The sequence below is a fragment of the Cyanistes caeruleus genome, chromosome 2 (assembly GCF_971803275.1).
Source record: "Cyanistes caeruleus chromosome 2, bCyaCae1.hap1.1, whole genome shotgun sequence".
Taxonomy (NCBI): domain Eukaryota; kingdom Metazoa; phylum Chordata; class Aves; order Passeriformes; family Paridae; genus Cyanistes; species Cyanistes caeruleus.
In genome coordinates, this window is record NC_141702.1 from 44,709,395 (window position 1) to 44,732,805 (window position 23,411).

General features: G+C 39.8%; 1 protein-coding gene and 1 long non-coding RNA gene across 4 annotated transcripts; one reads left to right on the forward strand and one right to left on the reverse strand.

Moving 5' to 3' along the window:
• Nucleotides 1–1,168: 1,168 nt before the first annotated feature.
• On the reverse strand, nt 1,169–18,929 carry SNX3 (sorting nexin 3). Of its 3 annotated transcripts, XM_086876731.1 has the most exons (5): nt 18,530–18,834; nt 5,787–5,882; nt 5,276–5,400; nt 4,844–4,937; nt 1,176–1,850 (listed from the first exon to the last, which is right to left on the reverse strand). In XM_086876731.1, exons 1-5 carry the CDS (start codon nt 18,689–18,691, stop codon nt 1,791–1,793), a joined length of 537 nt encoding a protein of 178 aa, XP_086732857.1. In that variant the 5' UTR covers nt 18,692–18,834; the 3' UTR covers nt 1,176–1,790. The 3 variants fall into 3 exon arrangements, with proteins under 3 accessions (XP_023779675.1, XP_023779676.2, XP_086732857.1); XM_023923907.2 differs by lacking the exon at nt 4,844–4,937 and having other exon boundaries at nt 1,169–1,850; nt 18,530–18,929; XM_023923908.2 differs by lacking the exons at nt 4,844–4,937; nt 18,530–18,834 and adding an exon at nt 18,188–18,527 and having other exon boundaries at nt 1,169–1,850.
• Nucleotides 18,930–18,952: 23 nt separating this feature from the next.
• LOC111927130 (uncharacterized) lies at nt 18,953–23,005 on the forward strand. The gene is made up of 2 exons (XR_002863397.2): nt 18,953–19,216; nt 20,517–23,005. It is a non-coding gene; the product is annotated as an uncharacterized LOC111927130 (long non-coding RNA).
• Nucleotides 23,006–23,411: the final 406 nt, after the last annotated feature.

The following is a 23,411-nucleotide window of genomic DNA, read 5'->3' on the forward strand; positions in this document are numbered from 1 at the left end:
AACCTTTAAGGGTGATTCAACAAGAAGAGGGAAATTTAGAAATTATTTACATTATCAAAAAAATCTTGAAAAGTGAGAGCCCTGGGCTGCAAATGGACTGTCAGTTTTGGTCCTTGGTTTAGTGAATAGAATGGTTAGAGAGAATCAGCACAGTCTCAGTTAAGTATGAGCCTTCCACCTAAATTTAAATTATTCAGAGCAATTATTCAAACACTTATCTCTTCAGTGTAGCTAACCACTAGTACTATGTGTAATCCAGCCAGCCACCACTGCCTTGTCAGTTCAGTCTTTTACGTTCAGATTTCCATAAATGAGGTTAATGGTCTTAGTTAAAAGAAGCTACTAATTTTGCCATCAACTTTGTAGGATGCTCTTTACAGAGGTGTTGTACGAAGGAAAAAAGCAACAGAGCTAAGCTAACACATCGGTACCAAATAGAAAGAACACTAGAGCAAGCTGCTACTAGAGTTCTGGAATCTGCTGTCAAGAGCATCTGGATAGGCAATTTCCATGTCATTCCATACATTTGGAAGACTAAGGAAGCTTCTCTAGCTCACTTCCTTCTCATATAAAAGACAACTTCAGCAGTGCTGCCTGTGAACTACAGTTCAGCCATCCAGCCCCTGCATTGCACCAGTGGTCAAACCAGCACAATGTTACAGCTCTCCCTTCCTTTAGAGTTCAGGGAAGTGGTCTATGATCACATCTTACATCAGACTTGTACAACTTCATGTTCCTAATTCTATCTGTAGAGCAGAGCTATTTTAATCTAGGAATGATGTTATAAATTATGTAAATATTCCTTTCTCCATAGGGTTTCATAGTTTTCACTAGCTAGTTGAAGCTAGATTGATGCTTTTTATGCCAGGTAGATAGGTATCCTTTTCCCAATTAAAGTCACAGACCTGTTGACTGCCTACCATTGGAGCAGTATTCCAACTTTGGCTCCACAAGACAGGAATAGCCTTTAATAGCTTTATATGCTCTTTAACACTTGCAGAGTGTGAGGGTATCAAAGGGTACTTAGTGCTGGCTGTTAGTGATACACAACTACATTGTGGAAGAGCATCATAGTGGGGTTGTAACACCAGTTCACTTAGCATAGTGAAACCCCTCCTCCTCAGAAAGCATGAAACACTCCACACTCAAGGTCAAGAGTGACAAAACATTTGAAGTGCATTTTCACTTTTATTTCAAAACTTTAGACAAGTTACTTTAGTATATAAATTCAATTTTTTCCTCTTACAGAATATAAAGATAATTCCCTCATTACTTCAGTATAAAGTGTTTTACAAGCTTGAAGACAATTGCATAAGTGTTTCTCATACAGGATATCAGAAATAAAGCAGTCTTTCTACAGACATTCAGACAGGTGACTACCTCAGAAACAGCATAGCAGTTTAGTCAAATACAAGTGAACACGTGACACTACAGTTGTGAAAGTTCAAGTAAGGCCAAGTCAGTAAACATTGTTAAGTCATTGCAAATAATAGTGGAAAGGTTTGTGAGACATTGCAAGGGGTGGATGGTTTCATAGTGTAATACTCTCAAATCAAGGATTCAGAGGGATTTAGCTAGAAGACAAGTGAGTTCTTAAATGCTATAAAGCATATGCAAAGACCAAGCAGTGTACTGGTATTAGTGGAGACTTCGTGCCTGTTCATCCTCAGCATGCTAAGACAAACTACAACCTCTTAAAACCAAGCATAAGAACCACTAATATTTGAGGAGATGCTTTTAAAATTCAAGTATGTCTTATTTTGGATGGTGTGTAGTTTTTATCTATTACTTCATCTTGTAAGAACATGTGAAGACAACGCTCGTTCTGTGCCAGTGGGTGGCCTGCAACCCTGGAGAGAAAAAAAAAACAAGCATTAGTGTGGACCAATTGAGCCTAAATGTAGCTATCCTGCAGGTCAGGGTTTTGTACCAATAACCTATTGTTCTGCATAGATCCCACTTTCACTTCATTGTTGGCAACTAGAATGCTGTCTACCATTCTAGCATGTCTAGCAGCAAGACTTATCACACTTCTCCAGGTGAAGTTAATCCACAGAAACCTTGAGCTACCTCTGATCCCTTGGAAGCATGTTAAATCATTTTTCACCTGCAACTGATGGGACTATTCATGTAAGTGCTCATTCTAGTATTAGGAAATCTGGAGCTAAGAAAGGCAAGAGGATCTTTTTTTAAAAAGATCTTAATGTATTTGCCAAGGGACACCCTTCTAAAGGCCATTTATCCCCTCAGTTGTGTCACTGAGCAGCAGCTTGTCCCGGCAGAGCTGAAGCCTGGCTCCAGCAGGGGGTGCGAAGGCTTTCTGAAGGCTCAGGCACTGCTCCAGACACAGATTCCCCAGGGTCAGTGTCCTGGCCTGTATGGGCACCACTGCACACAGCCAGGGGGTACTGGCCCTTCTGCTCATTGCACATGTGGTAGCTTGCAAACACAGGAGATAGAGTTTGCCTGTTCTAGGGGACACCAGCATCTCTACTGTAGATTTAATTTAAGCTGAAAAACCATCCTTTTAACAGTAAAGGAGCTGAAATTGAATTAGGAGACACTCATAAACTTGGAAGAAAATCAGAAAGTATTGCACTTGAACCTTTAAAATACCATGCAGATTCCTGCATAGGTAAAAATCCAAAAGAATCAGATACCTGGAAGTTCATCATTTATGGACACTAATACCTAATGCAGTTTGATTCAAAAAAAACTACATCCAGTTTGGTCAATCAAGACAAACTTCTTCCTTTAGGAGAGAAAGTCTCCCATTGTCCCAAGGCAGCTTGTGTAAGCCTTGTGGACTCCATATCTGTCAGAACATTTCTACCCATAATAGAAGTCATCTGGATGAACAGATGCAATACATATTCAGCTCCAATGGCTCAGCACCACTTCCAAGCACTTCTGTGCATCTTTTCCAAATTTATCTATTAGTGTTTATTTCACCACAGAACATACTCACTTGTCACTACTGACTCATCATTGAGGGTGACCTCCACTGAGGAAGCTGACCTCTCCTATTTAGTATTGATTGATTACTTTGAGTGCAGTATAAAACACACCCATCTTGCCAGGTTCTAGTAAAAGGCCAGCAGTCTCAAGCACTAGTTCACAAAGATGACAGCCTAGAGTAACTAGTTTGAGTTTCTTACCCCATCAGAATGATGTTACCAGTGTTAACTTCAAGGAGAAGATAAACAGGAGGGGATGAGGAAGCAGCAAACTTCTTCCTTTCAGGAAGGCTTCCTTTCAGAAAATTGGTGGCTGAATTGCAAGACTAGATCTGATCTGAGTCAGCTCTTGGTTTCACAGGGTTACCTCACTCTGCGTTGGCTTTCCCCCTATATTTTTCACGAAGGTGACCCTTACACATAGCAGCTGCTACTTCAAGAATTTTCATATATCTCAAAGTCAGGCTGAAGCAGACAACAATGTTGAGACCTAACACCCTTGTGAATGTCACTGTATGTAGTATTGATGGTGGTGCCAGCAAACTGGCCCAAGACAGCTGACTCAAGCAGCACTGTTGTGATTCAGATTTTACATCTAAAGGGACAAAGCTTCTCAACAACATCCATCTCACACTCACAAAATATTAAGAACTAGCATCAGTGCACCAAGATTTTTTTTGTTCCAGTGGTATCAGTTATCCGAGGGACTCTTTAATTCCAGAAGCAAAGTTCAGCTTTGATTATGCAATAATGTGAATGTACTGTGCAAAGGACCTTCAGGTCTAAGTTCACTAGTGCTTCACCAGAGTACTTGGCAGAAGCTTTAAAGCTTCTACATGGTTCAAAACTTTAGTAATATTTACTTAATGAGTTGGTCATGTCATTAGAATTCACTGATGAATTAAATTGCTATGATTTGTGCCTGGAAAGCCTTATTCCAGATATACTCAACTCTGCCACTACATCAATATCTACATTAATCTCCTTTTATGTTTCAAAGGAGGAAAAATTAACCAAGTAGTTTTACACTTCCACAAAATCAATTTATTACTTTCAGTAGGACTTAAAAATGGGTAGTGATAAATTGGCCATTCCATTTCTCTCAGCTATAAGGAGTTTTTCAGAGAGTCAGATGACTGTTTCACATCAGCTGTTTCAGAGCACCAACAGCCCTCTTCCATGCATATTTCTAGACTCAGCATACAAAACTTGGAGTAGGTGCACTTTTTCTCCATTTAAGATAGAGTTCCAAATGAGCATGGATAAAGCTCGGATGCCTTGGAAGTTTATTCCACTTGTCTTTGAACAGCAAAAAGAGCAGTCTGAAGCATTTAACCTGTTCAGAACCATCAGCAATACTTTTAAAATGAGTTAAGAAGCAACAATGTGAAGAAAAATTTCGAAGATTTCATATGGTCACACTTACTTGTACAGGACAGACAGTTATAGTGAACTTGTCACTTGCAACTCCAAGACACATGTCTGAACTAACAGTAACTAACAAGTACATTTTCCTAAGTTTGGCATAATTCACAGGCATCCTCTGTTCCTGTTAAACAGCATTACTATTGAACAAGATTAGAATGCCAGGGATACTAACAGGCTTGAACTCCCTGATGGAGCAGTCCCAAATCCAGTTGGTCTGAACAGCATTGACTCTAGGGACCAGAAGAGCTGGTTAACTGATAGCACTCCTTACCCACTGTTTGGATCCACGCTGTTAAAGAGATTAAACCAGCTATTCAGGTCAGTCAGTGTACAGACAGTGGTTAGTAGTGTCAGATAGTGGAAAAAGAATCATAAGACTTTGTTACTATAATTTCTGTTCATCATTTGAAAGGCAGGGACAAAATCCAAAGTGTGTATTTCAAAATGAGTGTGCATACCTCAAGTAGCATTTTTACTTCAGAATCTTCAGAAAGATTCTCAGGATGATTAGAGAAAATATGCATCACTACACAAACTGGTATTACTTCACATCTGCAATCAAAGTCAACTGCTGTAAGCTCTACTGCTCACCCAGTTGGAAGATACTTTTCCAGAAATTATAAAGTAGAATTATTTTCACCACTACCATTTTAGTAGCAATTTGCATAAATTAACAACACTAACAGTCATTTCAGCTGTTCAGGTAAGCACTAAAATATCCAAACAAAATATGGGATGAGTAATGTTAGTACATCCTACTGCAACATTACATGAAAGATAATATTCTGAACCTACTGAAGCTACCATCCTTAGGAGGACTAATAACTTCAACTCAGTTTTCCAGGGCTGAGCTCCAGGTTTGTCTCTAAATAACCAGATACAACACTTACTTGTTTATGAATTGTTCAAGAGCCTGCTTCCTTTCCTCTATAAAGGAATCATCAAATATACCATCATCTCCTCGGAAGGGGAGCTGACGGAGAAGAGCTTTTCCTGGTAGAGGTGGTACCACAACCTGAAAGATTTACAGAAGTGTCCTTAAGTGCAGCCTGTAAGTGAGTTCATCTGCCTCTTCTTCCTAGAAGACCAACTCACCAGTCACATTCCCAGTGAAGTAATAAAACATGAGCAGAGAAGAACAGTACCTGCCCAAACAGGTAAGCTGAAATCAACTAGTTTATCTCTGAATTAACTCAAAACTATTAAAACAAAAAGCCTCTATCATTGCAGCACTGAGGCCAGATAAAGAGACTGACACACTGGTTTATTTCTGGGCATTTTCAACCACAGTATTTTCTTTATATGATACACGCTTTATAACATAATGAAAACATTTCAGGATCATGACTCCTTGTATATCTTTGTATATGAAGACTTGTATTTACTTTTCACTTTACTCACCTTGCTTTCTCTTTCTAGTTCATTCCTTAGCCATTCAAAGTCACTATATCTTCTTCTGACTGTAGATTCTTTCAGTTTGAAGATAGGTAGATTTGTCTGAAAACAAGAACACAAGCTATTGATTGGACAGATTAGAAGTCCTGACAAGCAGAAGCAAGAACCAAGCTGCTAAGTTACACATTAGTTTCATTTAAGCAACAACAGCAGAACTGAGAACCACTCAAGGTAGAGAAATAGAGGTAAGGCTCTAAGCCTTATCTACTACTTATCTACTCTTACATGAGTAAGCTGTGCCTCGAACTGCATACCTGTGAGCCTCTTTTGTATGGTAACCCAATTATTGGTATTTTGTCATCGTATCACCAAGCAGAATATCTGATTTCCTGGCCACTTGAGATGTTTCTAAGGTTGCAGAAGCATTTGCTATTCTTACTGTCTCAGATGCCAGATTTCCAATATATACAAAATTGGAGGTGGGGAAGGAAGTGGGAAGAAAGTCTTATTCCACACAAGTTTCTCTTACTGCATTCAAGGAATGTTTCAAGTATCAGCATAAGACATTAACTAAATTTCCTGTACTTTTCTACTCCCTGATACAACATGGCCTTCAACATCTTCAGAAGCAAAACCTGTATGTCTTACAGTGAATCCATCCAGGACTAATGAAGATTTGACAGCACAAGCTGCCAAATCTGGGTAGCTCCAAAGAAGCCAAGAAGACTGAGATTCATTACAACATTCAGAGCTGAGGAGATCAGACTGTTTGACTACAGAGTGAAATCAAGCTGAGCATGATTATGGAAAGCTTTACTGAACAAGGCTAGGAGGCAGCAACCAAACCTAACACCCTTGAAAGGACCATCACATGGCAGCAAGGTTATACTGCTGCACAAGACCATGTTAAATCCTTCTACAAATCCTTATACTAACTGTGTGACAGCCTGCATTACCTCTGCTCATTTTTGGGGTGCAGTGTTATCCCACTTTTGCAATCCAACTTGAACATTATTTTAAAAGTAGACACTTAGAGAGTCCTCTCCTAATGACATCCTGGCTAGAGCATTACAAAATTGTTTCTAGGAGTTATGACATCCTAAAAGTAACAACATGATCCTATTTTTTACCATATACAACCAGAAGTCACAGAATAATGCCTACTGCTGTCAGACTGCAAATTCACTAACAGTCTTTCTATGCTTTTAAAGAATACTCTCAAGAAGCACCCTAGGAAGCTGATGTTCACTTGGGACTACAGGTACCTCCAGCTCTCCTGATGGCAGATGCACAGTAGTCATTCTCAGCTACTGCCTTTTATTTTTTGTTTTAGTTTTTATCCTGTAGGCCACTTAACTCAGGATCTTGTCACTGTTTGAGTGGATATTATTATTACCCCTGTACAATATAATTTGTAGTATGTTATGCTTAAGTGTCACTAGGGAATACTTTTGGCTGCTCAAAACAAGTTTAATTGCAGAAATATTTTCCTGCACTAGACAGGTCCATGACTATGGGTCATTGTACTGCTGCCAGCCAGTACTGGCTGTCACACAAAAGTACTTGATAAGTTAGTTGTGTACTTTCACATTATTCAAGTTAGTTCATAATTTACAAGTGATAAAGTATAGAACAATATTTTGCTATGATATCTTATAGCTAAATGTTTAAAAACATTAAAGTTCTCTTTCCCAGGTAAAATATTGTTGATTGTGCTAGCGACTGATAATAAAATTGCATTTAAGGCTTATGTCAGAAGTCAGGCTTTATAAATAAACACTCTTGTCTTGATGGTAAGAATACTCTATTCAAGACTGAATATAGCTAGGTTCTCCTGAGTGCATGAAGGAGACTCCCAGAAGTTAAGCACTGGATTATTTTCCTCTGATTTCAGCTATTATTTTTTTAATCAAGTGCACCATTACACATTATAATGTCAACTCTTTGCCAGTGTCTCAGGTAGAAAGTCCTTTAAAGTATTTAACATAGGTTCTCACCTGCAGAAAATATTTATTTCTCCTCTCAAGTGTCTAAAAGAGGGATTAGAACTGGATAAAAGCAGCTAAAAAAACGTAAATTCCGGTCTTCAGGAACTCTTTTCATGCTTCTAGGCATGAAGTCTGTAAAGTTAATCTCTAAAAAACGTATCAGGCTTACAAGTACAATGTGGGGGTAGAAGTGCCAATTGAGCTCACTTTACCTTTTACATTCCCTTTTGAACTTTTGACATGCTAGCCCAGCTAGCAAGTTGGAGAAAAGGACAGAGTTCTTTGCTCTCCTCATGAGTCGAAAAATCTTCTCAAATTTTGATCATTAAGTACTGTAAATATTCAAATTGAAAAGTATGCCAAAAGGCATTGACTAAATTAAGTGTCTTGCAAGTCACAATGTGACAACTATATTCTAAAACAAAGCACATGTTCACTGTCCTTTGGTCTGGATATGAGCTAGAGCTATCTACTTAGATCAATTTCTAAACCTCATGTTTCTTTAAACCCAGAAACTGCAGCAATTCTCCTTACTCTATAAGTACTGATAGAGCAGTGTTCCTAAGGTAAGCAGCTGTTAGGAAGGAACTATTTAAAAATGCAATTTGAGAGTACTGTTTTATACTGCTTAACCTATTTACATCTTAGGTCCCTATTTTTAATTCAGGCTATATTCACATCTGAAGTTACTGTATGGGCCTTTGTCACTAAGGATTATTGCCCTGTTTAACCAGACCACCCTTTCTTTCAGTAGGATGTGCTTCTGCACGCCCTACTGCCTCCATCTCCCATGGACAGTTTTCATTAGGCAAGTCAGACACCTCCTGAAGCATGGGCTTTCATTGGATAAGAATTTGGTAGAAGGAGACAATCCTGAAGGTCAATAGAAACTTTTAATTTTCCATTGAATTGTCATTTATTAAATTCTATTAAATTGTTATTTCAAGACCATTCAGCCTATAAAAATATTATTAAATATTATATCAAAAATATTATTCTCTCCTTGACATTTTATGTTGAGTTATCCTTGTTCAGTCACTAAGGTGCCACCAGTGCTGCCAGTGCTTTGGTTGTCTGCTAAAACAGAGATAAGAGTAAGGCACAAAACTTGAAGTCAGGCTAGTTTCATTTTTACAAGCATTTCTGCCCATGCTCATTCAGCATTATAATGTCAACTTTCTGGCCTGCTGAGTCTACTATCACAAAACTCATGACCCAGTTTGGAACAGCCCTTGGAGCACAGCTCATTCTTGTGATAATTTCAGCATAATTTCTGCAGCAATTCTTTCTTCAGCGGTGTAATAATTATACCATTTATTGTGAAAAAAAAATTCAACAGCTTCCTAGTCCAAAATCATGCTGCTTAGCACTTTGAATGCAAGCCCTCAGCCTGAAAGGATTATGCATCACCAAGACATTAGACAACTGAAAGTCACTAGTCAGAATTGCAGATAAAGCATTATTGCAGAAAGACAAACAAACCAGTTCTGCAGAAGTCTCACACAGCTCAAAATCCTAAGCCATAGAAAGATACTAAGTCAAGACAGATTTTGTGTAGCACTGTCTCTTTATTAAACTGTATGTAGACACCATTAGGCTTTCTCTGACAACTATCCAACAGCCTGTATTCTGCTGGGGCAGCTAATGGCCAGCCAGTACACCAGAATAAATATTGCCAAAACTGATGCCAAGTTACATTACATAATTAAACAACAGGTGACAAACTCAGATCCTTAAGTCACTCCTGCATTTTTCCACTCAGATGCCAAACAAGTTTCTACAGTTATTTGGCTAGTGCTCAACAAACTAGAAACGGTAGTTCCTTGCTAGCAGACTTTGTGCAAAATCTGTCTGTGTTCACAGTAAGCATTTTTCTTCAGCTTCATTTAAGTCACCATACCATATTCAACTCTGAGTTGGACTCTAATTTCAGGAGATTCCTGGTTCACCTCAGAAGCAAATGACAGTCCTAAGACAGTAGTTAGATAACCAGGTAACAGTCTTCCAGCTTTTAATACAGTCACTCCCCAAGCTACGCCCAGTTAGAAGCTGTAAAACTGTTTCTGTATGCAAGTGAAGAGAATTTCATAAGCAGAATGCAAATAGTTTGAGTACTAGTCCATTCAGATTCAGATACAGTCATCCAATCCAGCCATTCCAGTAAACAAATTACCTTAAATGCAGGTGGGAAACTGCAGTAATTTATTAGTTTGTAACTAGTTTAAACAAATAAAATAATTCTAAGTATTTTTAAGTGTTAGTTTTTAGACTAGCTTATCCACTGAGTGGAAAATGTCTTGCAAATAATCAGACTTGCTCCTAAATATTTGTTTCCAGACATAAATCAAATGCAAATAGTATTTAGGTTCCTTTAAAGAACATGCTGACACTCCACAAGATTGTACAACACTGCAGCCCAGTCCATCCCCACAATAGAAAACTCCCCAGATGTTGTTCAGCATAGTTTGAGTTTGGATTTGGTAAAATTTCTTCATCTGCCACCATAACACTCGCCTGTGTCTCCCACTCCTGAAAGACTAAGAATAAAGCTGCACTGTTGCCACAGCACCTGCTTTGATGTCATCTTTGCTAGTAGGTTATGGTAGCCTTGAGAAAACTCTATTTCCATTAAATTAGAGTGCAAGAAAGCACACAGCTCACTTTTGATAAAAGTTTGAGGCTTTGACTCTCAGAAGCTAAATACAAGCATCTTGACTGTCTCATGCAAGGTGTAATCTTTGTCAAGAACTTTCACCCTTCGACTGCATTTACAGTCAAAGGGAGCTCTGGGGCATCACAGTAAGTAGCATTCAGGGTAGATAAAGAATAGTGTTATGATTTTCTTAACATAAGAGCCTGCTGTCCTTTAGTACAAGAAACTGGCTCCAGCAGTCTGCTGTTATTGCAGAAACCTTGCCAGTGGTTTGTTTCCTTCCCGACTCAACATACGCAGCTACCTCTCAATTTCCTACAATTATAAAAAGCAAGAAAGAAGGAAAACATCCTTTAAACTTCAGTTTCTAGAAGTTTAGATTTTTGCTGGATATATTACTGAAGGAAGACTTCTTTTCCCACTTCAAAACGTCACACTAGAAATAGTTATTTTTCTAAGTTTTAGTCCTTTTCATTAAAAGAGTTCTATCTCTTCTTTCCACCACTTGGTGTCCAGATCTACTGAAGGTATGTCATATTAAAAAAAAATATAAAGTTAAGAGAACACTGAAGAATATGACCATGAAAGTTTTAAACAGTACTGACTTAAACTATACCAAGAGCTTTTGAGTCCCACTCTACAGTTCAGGAGCTATGGAGCCAGAATGTTTTCTACCTTAAAAACTAAGGCAGTGAAATCCTAACAGAATTGAGACTATCATAACCTTTGCCAAATCCAGTGCTTTGAGTCCAGAGTTGCTCTCTGAAAAATGTGCACAGGGATGCCTGTATTTTTGCTAAAAAAGTATCTATCATCACCTGAACAAGTTCAACAACATCATAAACAGCTGAATTATGGTGTGCCATGGTCAAAAGACTCTACATAGGGTGAGTCAAGAAAAAAAGAGATTGTTTAGTGGCTCTTTATTCTTCAGGCTCCATGCTCAGAAGCAAAAGATAATACTGGAGCCTGCTTTGAGGACACATTTGGACAAAGACTTGTACAACATCCAGATAGAACTAGTAACTAGATCAGGATTAGCAAGTCAAAGCCTCCTGTGAAATAACAAATATTCATTTGAAAGAGAAGGGACTGCTACTTTTACACAATTCAAGGTATAACAGCCATATGGCTCTGATTTGACCTACTGTAATGTTCTTACTCATTCCTCTTTAGGAATGACTGAAAAGGAATCACATTAAGTTGATGCTTTAGCATCATTACTGACATCCATCAGCTACAGTCAAATGGTGATAAAAAATTTCAGTGAATTGCTGCAGCTGCTAATTTTTTATCAAAACCTAAATTTTTTATATGCTTTGTGAGCTAGAGACTGCCTAGCATCCCTATACTTCAAATATGCAACAAAAAAAGCAATAAGTTAACTAGTTTAAAAGTGGGTCTACTAAGTAGCAAAAATTTATCTTCATATTTCCAGTTTTACTGGAGCAGTAATGCAATACTCTTAAGTAGCCACTAAAAGCTATAGAAAGGCTTCCAACTCCTGTTCATTAATCTGCAGCATATACTTATCACTTAGAGGGTGCTACATCTTAGGCCCATAGAAATAATCTCTAAAGCTTTATTTCCAGGTTTAGAGGTGGCTTTATATCATTTAATATATAGCTTAATTTTCTTCTGGCTCTTAGAGTAAAGCTTCTATACACTAGCTTATAGTTATTCTTTCAAATAGGCTTTGTGGCAAACACAAACTATGCTGTCATATGGGAGAACCTTCTGGGGCATAACACAGATTTTGATTTGGATTCTCAAGAAATAACTACAGAAGGAACATTTCATGTTCCTTCATGTTAGAAATTACAGCAACAATAGCAACTTCAGACCCTTCACTCAGTGCTACAGCTTCACAGGGTGTTTGGATTATGTACTTGTTAAAACAGCCTCCAGTAGTGCAACTGGCATCGCTTTAACAAGTGAAAAAACTTTAAATAAAATACTTCCCTTACTGTTAGAAGACATAAACCTCTGCTGCATCATTTATTTCCCCAGATGAAAAGCAGCAGAGACTGAACTGCTCTAAAGTTCAAGCTGACACTTTTTCAGCAAGCCATCTAAAAATAAGCACGTATCAAAACTCCCTGGCATCACATGCCTACCTGGATCACAGCCATCTGTCCTACAAAGATTAGTCATTGTTCCATTTGATTTGGTCTGTTTTGCACTGTAGAGTAGAGTGCAATCTTAAAACATGAAAATCAAGGCACTGCACTGTATGCACTAAAATGAGTACAAGTCACCAGTTAAACTAATATACTAGTAAGAAGCACTGTTCAGAGACTTGATGTTTTTATTTACACAGTAATAAATATCAATGACAAACTAGTTCAGTACCTTTGGACCAGCCTCCTGAACCTAGTTTAATTACAAACTTCTACAGAAAAAAACAGCTCCTCAAGAAAAAATCCACTTTCCTTGCTTTGGAAGTTTCTTTCATCCAAGCCATTCTACTTCTCTGTCTCCATAGTCAGTGGCCTTGGAAATTCTTAGCCTTCCAGTTATCCTTTTCTGAATTACTGCTTGAAGGAACAGTTAATGTTTGTGAGGGTGCAGTACCCAGGCTATAGAACAGAAAAATGGTCACCTGAATCACTGCATTTTTATTCTTTGCAGAGGGGTCTGAAAATACCTAACTAGCAGCAGTTAGTATGGTGTCTAGAATGGGTTTTAAAAGCATAATTTACTACAGTTAGAGCAGTTATTGCAGTGTTATGCAAGATTTGTAGTAGTAGAGAAAGAGAATTACTGCTGATTATGCATCCATAAACACATCCCCACTGAGTCACTGTTTAGTCATGACTCCACCACAAGCTTCAACTATTAAACAGTACAATGCTGAAGTCAACTACAGGAAGGGCAGATTTGATTCTTTTTGTGGTGGGGGAAGAATCTGCAGCTTCAAACCCTGCCAGACATGAAGGACAGGACATTTGGAACTGTTCAAGGACAAAACATTTCAAAACCATGTTCAAGAGCACCACTTTCCAAACCATGGCACAAGATAAGTGCATTCTGAGCAAGTTTCACTTTCAGTTAATTTTCTGTCTGATCACAGCAGACATACTTCAATCAGTTAATCACAAGTCAGACTGCTATAAACACACTGAAATGTAAATATTGTATCCAAACGAGGTTTGGAAAAAATTGGTTAAGGGGAGAACAGGACTTCCAAAAGCAACTGGAGTTCAGCAGTACTCAGATAAACTTCACCAATCCCTTGAAACCAACACTATTCTTAATACTGTAGGCACTTGACAGCCTGTGTATTCATTTCTTTCCCCTCACTGACCTACACAGTTGAGCACCTCTGCAGGCCTACAGAAATCTTTCTGCAGAAGATAAAAGAAACCTGACTGGTGCCCCAAAGAGCACTGGTACCACCAAACCATCACAATTCACAATGGAAGCACAGCAAGACATTCTCTTTCCACACCTCAAGACAAGTAACTGCACTATGGAATACCAAAAAGCTAAGGTATACCTTAGTGTCAAATTTAATAATACTGATTAGAGGCAAGAGGCCATTGAGCATTAAAGAAGAGTGCTAAGATGACAAAGGCTTTTAGTTTGGCTTTGGTTTGACAAAAACAGAATAACTACTTGGACTAATAGCTCCTGTCACAGGTATTTTATTATACTTCTGTCAGTTTGAGTATCAATGACTTCTCTCCAAGTTCTCACTAACCATAAACAGATTATTTAACTTTTCAGTCTAAGTGACAAATTCAACCAAAACAGGTAGCACAGAAGTCACTTTTACTTCTACAGAAACAAAAAAAGATGAAATAGTGTTAACAGTTTATTTCCAGGTCACTGAATATTCTGATATTCAACGGATATCAAGGAATTCAGAGGGATCCACAAGGATCACAAAGTCCAACTGTTAAGTGAACAGCCCATACGGGGATTGAATCCACAAGCCTGGTGTTATTTAGCACCATGCTCTAACTAAGCTCTAACTGAGCTGTTCTCAGGGTTGCCAAAGGGATATTTCCCAAAATGCAGCAAGCTCCTGGATACCCATATGCTTTGTTGACAGTATTCTAACCAAAGTGCTTATCTCCTATGGCACTGCCTTTACAATGGGTGTATGGCTGTGACGTGTGACACTAGTCACTGGATCAGAGTCAGCTTGTAAAGATTAAGTCTTGTCTCCTTAAAGGATTTAACAACTGAAGCTATTGCACAGAATCTGCTTGAGCAAATACCTTCCTTTTGACCCACTTATCAAGAAAACTATGTCTCAACTACAGTAGAAGACAAATGATACCTGGAACTGCACTTAGAACTAAATTCATGCTGTAGGACGCTAATATGATAATTCTAATTTGTTCTATGTTTGCTTCCTGGAATTCAGAGAGAGAACTGACTTTTAGTCCATAAATAGTAACAGATATTCCCATGCTCTCATTCAAGAGTGTTGACTTGAACAAGCCCACCCTGAAAAGGTTAAACAATAAGAAGAGAAGAGCTAATAAAGACTTATGAGAAACAGCATGCAGGGGTATTTACAGTGAGAACTTGACTTTTGGTTCGCATTTTTCCTCAAGAGGTAAGGAATGCAATGAAGTAGTTTACTGTATTCCTTTAGCAGGCAGCCTAGTTGATTATGCTAGTTTTAAATGCTGTACAATCACCATACTGTGATCACCTAGATACCTTCAGATAAGATAAGTACTTTATCAAGTTTTATTTCACTAGATGAAGCACTTAGAGCTTTATACCCTACTGCATTATTCCCAGTCTAGCTCACTCTAAGCCTTCACACACAAAGGACATCTCAGAATGGTACAAATACACTGCCTGATGCTGCTGATGGAAAGCAAATTCTCAAGTACCCTGTCAAAAACATGACCCACGCAAATTTGCTATTTTAGCACAGCAGGGTGGCATTTTCTATCACTTATTTCTGAATAAGATATTTGACTTTCATTGCTAGGCTGCACTGTGGTGGCACACAGCCACACTGTGTGCCTTACAGTGGTTGCTACCAGTGGAAAGCTTTCTATCATCACCTTGTCTAGCTTGCCAAGAACAGACTCTTATTTAATGCACAGACTCAGGCTCAGAAAGTCAATACTTTGGCCAACTGTCCATCTGTGAAGTAATCTGCCTGGCTAGAAGTGCTGCACAGGGTCTACTTGCAGCACTCCCCTCAAGACTCCTTAAATGCTTGTCAAAGCACCAACACACAGTCACCCTGCACAGAGACACTCACTTTCCTTCTTAAACCTTCTTAAGTTCCAAAACACTATTGCATGGCTTATACAGTAGTGTACTGCTGAGCAGCCTACCCAAAACTTTAGAGTTCCCCATCAGGCTTCCCGACTTCCACCAGAACTTGATGAGTACAGCATTACAAGAACTAAAGAATGAAGTTTTTCCATTTACTGCTTTCCAGACAACAAATATGCTTTGACTGCAGTACCAGTAGAAAGCTTGCCAATAAAAGCTTTGGGTAAACTCTGCAGTATTTCAGACACATTTTTATCGGATATCAGTTCAAGAGTCTGCTAGCAAGCTCAGTTTTCCCAAAAAATCCCAAAAGTGAAGCTTTGAGATTCAGACAAAGATAGAATTACAGAGTCTGTAAACACCATGACAATGGTACAAGTGTAATTGTCTCAACGCAAACTTGAATTTCAGCATCCTCTCTGACGTTTCTGGCTTAGAATGATCTCCAGCTGTAACATGAGGCTACTGTCCTTTAGCTTTCACCAGAATTTGGCAGCAGTTAAGCCATCCATTTCTGCACACTTAACATTTTACTGTTGGTGTTACTTGAAGACATGGCTCTCCAGATATGATACAGGTAACTCACACCATCTTCTCAGGTTTGCTCTGCCACTACCACCAGCACTGCAGGGGGAAACTGCAATTTCAGCTGCTACTTTCTTACTTTCTGTGACCATAGGCAGTTGTCAAACCACAGAGGCCAGCTGGTGACCACTGTCAGCCACACTCCAACAAGCAGCTTATGGGACTAGGCCTACCTTTCACAAATACAATACCACAGCAATTCATGTTCGAATTATTTCTCTGTGCTGAAATTTGTGTATTAGAGACATGGTCCGTGTTCTGCTGAGAAGCAGTTAATTGATATAAATTTAGACAGTGAACATAATTCTGCATGACTTGTATTACCTGCCCTGTAGCCTTTCAGCACACAGACATATAAAACTCAGTTTTACAGTTGATGGTGTCTATGAACCATGTGTAGAGCAGTGCACAACTGGAAATAGAATGATCGAAGAGACAGTCCTGCATACCAGAATGTACAGATGCAAGCAAGGAGGGTGGAGGATGCAATGTTTACATAGCAGTCAGTCTGGGAGGAAGAACAGAGGAAGGTCACAGTATTATCACAGCATACATTTGTTCAAATCATTCTTGGTCTTCATTACAACAGGAATCCAAAATTTTCTACCCCAAACAGCAGGTGGGCTAAGACTAACCTGTCTCAAAACCTGTTTTCCTGCCTCCCTTTCTGAAGAAGAACTTCAGCTAAGTATTTAAAAAAAGCGTTATTTTTTAATCACAGGAAATTTGACCTAATTCCCAAGGCCATATCATGGCCAAGTCCCTTTTGGATCATCTTCCCTGTATCCAGCCATTCCAAATGCTCAGTCTCATGGAAAGAAACGTCATCAGGAACTTAAGGTGCAAATACTTTCCAGCAAGGTAGAATTACATCTTTCTTCCTAAGTGGATTGCTAGGGTTCTGATAAGGGCAGTGCAATGCAACACAAATCTGCAAGTTCTAGTTTGACCTCACACAGAGGCCAAACGTGGGCTACAGGCACGTTGGCTTATTCTTCCTGCCGCACTGACACAACCTGAAACACAGAAATAGCTACTGAACACAATTTAGAAGCATCAGAAATAAAGGAGTATCTTCCCTAGTAGTTTTAGATTTCAGCTGATTTTGTTTTTTTAAGTAAGGTTACACCAAGCTGGGGACTTAGACCTTTAAAACCAGAAAATTCACACAAGGTTAAGTCCTGTTTAGTGAATTTTAGTGATCAAGGCAGCAGCCCTCAGCTGTATCCTTCCCTGCTGTGAAGAACTCATATTGCAGAAAATGCGTGCAGGGTGTCAGTGAAGCTTCACCCTTCATTACTGACTGTAACAACTGACCAGGTTCAATCAGTTGTAACAGAGTAAAGCTACACAAGGTAGCAGACTCAACTGCGAACTATAAAAAAAGCCCATCTGTAAGTATTCAGCTTTCTCAACCCAGCCTCTTTTTTTCTGGCAATGGAGACCAAAAAGCGTTCCCTGCCTCAAGGCCCTACCAGCCATAGGCAAGACACTGCATTTTTTGACCTCTGGGCCCTGTTTATGAAACTAGAAAGCCAGGGAACACAGTAATGACTTCACATAGCTTTTCTCAAGCTCAAGACTACTAGCCTTTGGGGCAAGTCACTGAACACAACCCTTCCAGCTAGGAAGGATTCTAGTGTTACAAAGTATTTGACAGCAGCATATTGCGAGAAACAGCCCTATTTATTAGGCACTACAATTTTATCTCAGGTACAAAAGAAAACAGTAAGCCCTCCCCCGCCCCACACGCACCTACCTCATCGCTTCATCTGGCTCTGATCTAGCGAGTGTGCCCATTAGACTTACTTACACCTTCTCTACCTCACTTTTTGAGGATGCTGGAATCCTGACCTCCTGACCTCCCCCTCAGGGCAGATCCACCCATATTACTCCATCTCAGAGAGCGGAGAGTTTGCTCTATTTACCTGGAGACACACATGCAATTGTTCACAGTACAGCGATATTTCAGTCTGAGGACAAGCTGTACACAGCAGAGCCAAAAGAGCACCTGTCGTTTGGTTATCTGAACCGAGCTGCATCCCCTTAGCTACCAGGAGTCCGTCACACAGTTATCAACCCCCGGCCGAGGATGGAGAACCTTTTAAAACCGCTGCGGCTCTGCCACCGCCCCGCACCGCAGTAGCCGCGACACGGGTCCTGAAGGACACGGCGGCGGGAGCCCGTCACCGCCCCGCCGGCCAGCCCCGGGCGACAGGAGAGCCCGACACCGCCAACGCGGCTCCCGAGCCGGGCCGGCGCTGCCTCACCTTGACGCGGATCTCGTAGGTGGTGAAGCGGCCGCGGCCCACCCCCACCGTCTGCGGGTTGCCCACGTCGATCTCCAGGAAGTTGCTGGGCGGCCCGTAGGCGTCGTTGAGGTTCTGCGGCTTGCTGATCAGCCGCCGGGTGTCCGCGATCGTCTCGGCCATGGCGGAGCGGGCGCCTTCTCCCCTAAGACAGCGACCGAGCCCCGAACGCCGCTGCCTTTACCACCCGCGCCGCCCGAGCGCCCGCTCCGCGCCCAGCTGACTGCCCGGCAACGCGCACCCGCGCCCGCCGCCCGCCCGCGCCTGCAAGGCACGCTGGGTAATGTAGTTATCGGGGGTCGCCCCGTTTGCTCATGTCTGGCGCGGCCGCCCGCCTTCTGAACTACAAATCCCGGCGGGCGCTGGGGGCGCTGCGCGCTGGCCAGAAGCGCTGGTTTGTCGGGCCCGCCCACCCCCTCGGCCGGGTGCGGGTGGTGGGGGCGGTGGAGTACAGGGGCTGACTTGGCTCGGCTCTTCTCGCAGATCCTCATCCTTCGGGGAATGAAAAGACTGGGTGGGAAATGCTGTATATGCAAGGTGTTATGCAAAAGGAATCAGCCCCCTGAAGACGTCGGCTGGTGGAGATGCCCACCAAAAGCTGTGTGTTGAAAACAAAATCTTAAGTCACTGATCCAAGCTGCAGTCGAGGTGACGATGTTTTTTGTAGTAGCCTTAAACCTTTTAAAACTTACTGCGATTTTAACAAATGATACACATTTAATAATAATATTAACAACGGGACCAGATTCTATGTCCTCATAGCTTGAAGAGCTAGAGTTCGTAAAGAATAGGAAAGGAAAATTGTGTTGACAGAGTAAGTTATTAAAATTACTTCAGAGAGCAAGAAAGAGAATGAGAGAAAGGGAGAAGCAGAACTGACAGGATTGTCCCCTTCTAAGATATATGGTCTTTATTTCTCTTTATCTGATTAAATACGTGGTGTGTTACAATAAAAGAAGTATTTCCCGAAGTAGAGCAATGTTTACCTAGAACATCAGTGAATTGAAATTATATCAATCTGCTATTATTTCTAATTTTTTTATCATCTTGGAGGACTTCAGACTTTTTAAATACCTGTTAAAAGTACCCCTCCAATAATTAAATGCATATATATTTTTTCTTCCATCTTGTGAAAGAGTTCTAGTGATGTTGCTTTACTATCCAGGTTGAATGAGACTGTGTGAAAACTAGTGATATTTTTTCCAGAATTCTGTGTAGGCAGTAGGTAAAATGGCAGGCTGCCCACAAATCACATCTGAGAGACACAAAGTTAACATCTGGCAAGTTTAGTTAGCTGTTGTCTGTGTTAATAAAAAGGTAAACAGAAAGCAGAGCTGATCCCAAAGTTAAAAAATAGTTCATCCCCATAACCAGTATACCATGAGCGATTTGCTTGGTAACTTTTCTGTGAATTTCCTTGTCATCACTTCTTAAGTGTTATTTCTCCCACTTAGTAGTGCACCTCCCTTTCTTTCCACTAATAGCTGCCAACTATTCACTTTATAATTATAAACAGAAATAAGGCTGACAAGAGTTTTACAAAGCAGGAATGAAGGGAGCTTTACCTGACTTGTACTAGTTATTAGACTGGTCATGCAGCAAGGCAAGAGAAAACTCAGTAATTCTACTGAGATTACATATGCATCTGGAAAAGCTTTTCTTTGTTATACTACCTATGCTGCCACATCTAACTGCAAATGTGAAAAAGAAAGAGCACTGGTGTTGTCTTAACTATAAGAAGTTGTCTGTCTCCTTCCCAAGCCTGGTTTAATTATCTGTTCAAAACAAAGAAAGTGTCCAGTACTATACATTTGGAAAGTTGCTGAGTCTGTGATGAATAAAGAATTTGTTCTCATGCTGGGTAGATACTAAGAGTGAGGCTTAAGTTGAATGCTTTTGTCACAGCATACCATCTCAGCACCACTATACTGTCTGCTTTTCCTATCAGGGATGACTGGTGATGGAGAGCCTTGTGAAAGCTACAGGGAATGATTGTTTTAGAGCCCACTTGTCAACAGCATGGGTATATAAAGGGGTTGAAGTGATTTGATGAGGTGTCCCATCTCTGCTTTTCCCACTGAAGTCAAATACTACTCCTCTGACCTGGAAGACAAAGGGGAAGACACCCAGCTTCATGACTAGTGCCCCACTTACATCATGTGAAAGCATAAATGCCACACTGGCTGAAGAGGCAAGAAGAAGGAATGAAGGCAGGGGGAAACTGGAGTCCTGGGAGCTCTTTTTTCCTTCCAATCCTCAGAAAATGTATTTGTTTACTTTGAACTGTGTTCCATTTTTTTCCTGTGGTCATGAGACCAGAGTTACACTATATGTAGTTGTTTCTTCATGCTAGAAAGGTTCTCTTCTCAGTATGAAGGCGAGCATAAACTCAGAAAATAAAGTTTTAATTCTGTTTCTGACATGAATTTTGGGCCAAATTCCAAATCTGGAGGGAGAGAGGTCAGCTGTGTTTGTAGGTTCAAAGATTAGATCAGACATTTAGAGTTGGACTCAATGCTCCTTCTGGGTCCCTTCCAAGTCAGCATATTCTGTGATATCAGTGAGAATCCTAGTGAACCTAAATTCTTTAACAATCAGATTCTCACTGATTTGTTATTACACCTTATTTATTCAACTATAAACACAGAGATTTTCTGGCATATTTCAAGTGGCAAATGGATACCAGATTCTCACAGCACGGACCCATACAAGCAGTATTAATGGATGATTACTTCTGGAATTTTGTATAGTAATACTTCTCCAGTGTTTTTTTCTTTTCTTTTGTTTCTTTCTTTGTTTTTTAAAAGAAAGAGTCCCATTTAAGAGGAAAGGAAACCAAATCTCTCCATTATCCAGTTAGGACTCTGCAGCCTTTCTGACAAGTGTCTAGATTAGCACATTTTAGACCGCATGGGCATATTTTGTCAGAACTTGTGGGAAATGCTGACTCAGGATAAGGCAAAACCCACAAGGCATTGAACTAATTGTGAAATGCCTTGTGTGGAAAAATGACTTCCTGATCCCTGCAGTAGCTGCCAGTGCTTTGAAACATGGTGTTTGAATGTCTGCATTGTGCTTCTGCTTGCAAGATAATTAATATTAAGCTTCTAAACATAATCTGTAATATCTACATTTATATATGCATTCATATACTGTGAACTCCTATTCTGAGAAATCCTGTGTAGCTGAAATACTGCAGTAAATTTCTAACACATTGAGTTATTTGAGCTGACTGAGATGCAGACTGTAAACAGAGAGTGAAAAGAGCTGTAAGTTCATAATTTTGGGAACATTTTTTTGGTTTTGTTAACCTGAGGCTTTATAAGCAATGTAGACTTTTAACAGCACATTTGACTGTCTCAAAATAGATGAGGTTAATATCAAGCCTACCCCTGAGTGTTTTGATATAATCCCAGGAAAATGACTTTTCATGGAAGCTGTGTTGATGAAAACTACCCGCAAAATCCATTTTCCAAGAGTAGGCTGAATGGTCAATTCTATATCAAAAGTACCTTTGTGTTTGGGAACCAAAGGTATTTCCCATGGTGGGAATATATTGGAGTCTTGCAGTCAGGTAAACCCAACCCTCCTGCAGAAACTCAGAATGGTTCTGGCAGAGACCCAAAGACTCTTGGACTCATCCATCCCCAAACAGTTCAGCACATCCAAATTTCTAAAAGCAATGCAGTTATACCACTAGAAGCCAGAGGAGACATCTGGAGTGGTTTGATTTTACCCTTCATTCTTATTCCTGCTTTATTCCTGTTAGAGGCCACTTTTGGCTAGCTGGCAGAGTAATAATGCAGCAGGGTTGAACAAGTGCCAATTTAATTTCTAAACAGTCTCAATGCCGCATTTTTGAAGGTGGGAAAAGGCAGAGATGCAGGAAATGAAGGGTACCAATGTACCACAGAATGGATCTGTTACCTGTTACAGGACATAAACCATGGTAATCCACAGAAATCTACTTGAAAGTCCTGTTCATTTGGGTTAACACCAACACTTGCTTTTTTGAGGTGCTTATGGCCAAAGGACAGTGGGTTCCTGTGCATGTTGGCCAGTGTACAAAAGGTTCATAGCATTGCAGAGGGTTTATTAATTTAGGTAGAAGATGTCCAAATGGATCCAAATGAGAAGTTTTTCTATGTTGCCTTGCATAGGAAGGTTAAGAAAAAAACTAACAATTTAAATAAATCAGATGTTTTTGCTGAAGATTATACTGTCATTTTCTCCAATTATTCTTGACATTTCACCCATTCATATTGTGATCTGAGTTAATAATGGAAGAAAACTCAGCTCTTGTTGCCTTGTTTATTCTTTGTTCTCAAGGAGATAAGCTGTTTATAAAGATAACTTATTTGTTATTTAAATCACTTTTACAGAATTTGTTTGTTTCCTTGTTTGAGTTTCTAAATATATTGCAACAATTGTGGTGCATCTTTGAGATGTCTATTCAATTCACTATGATTTGTACTGGAATTCATTCTAAATGGGCACAGGTGTTGATAGCTATAATATGCTGGAATGAGTCAAAACCAATAAATGCCCAATAGAGGAAAGATGAAAGAAAATGCACTGAAAACAGCTCTTTTAGGATGTGATAAATAGGCACTTTAATTCAGTACTTAATTAGGTATATCACGCTGAAGATGTGTCTGGAGCAACTACATATTTTAAACAGCTGAACATGTTAGAGTGTAACTTCAATGACTGCTAATATTTTCAAGATCATAAACATTATTTTTAGAATTAGCAATACTATTCAGGATATAATCAACTTTTGTTTGCAAGCTGTTCTATAGTTCTCTAAAGCAACATTTTCCAATACTTTTGTAAAAAAAGA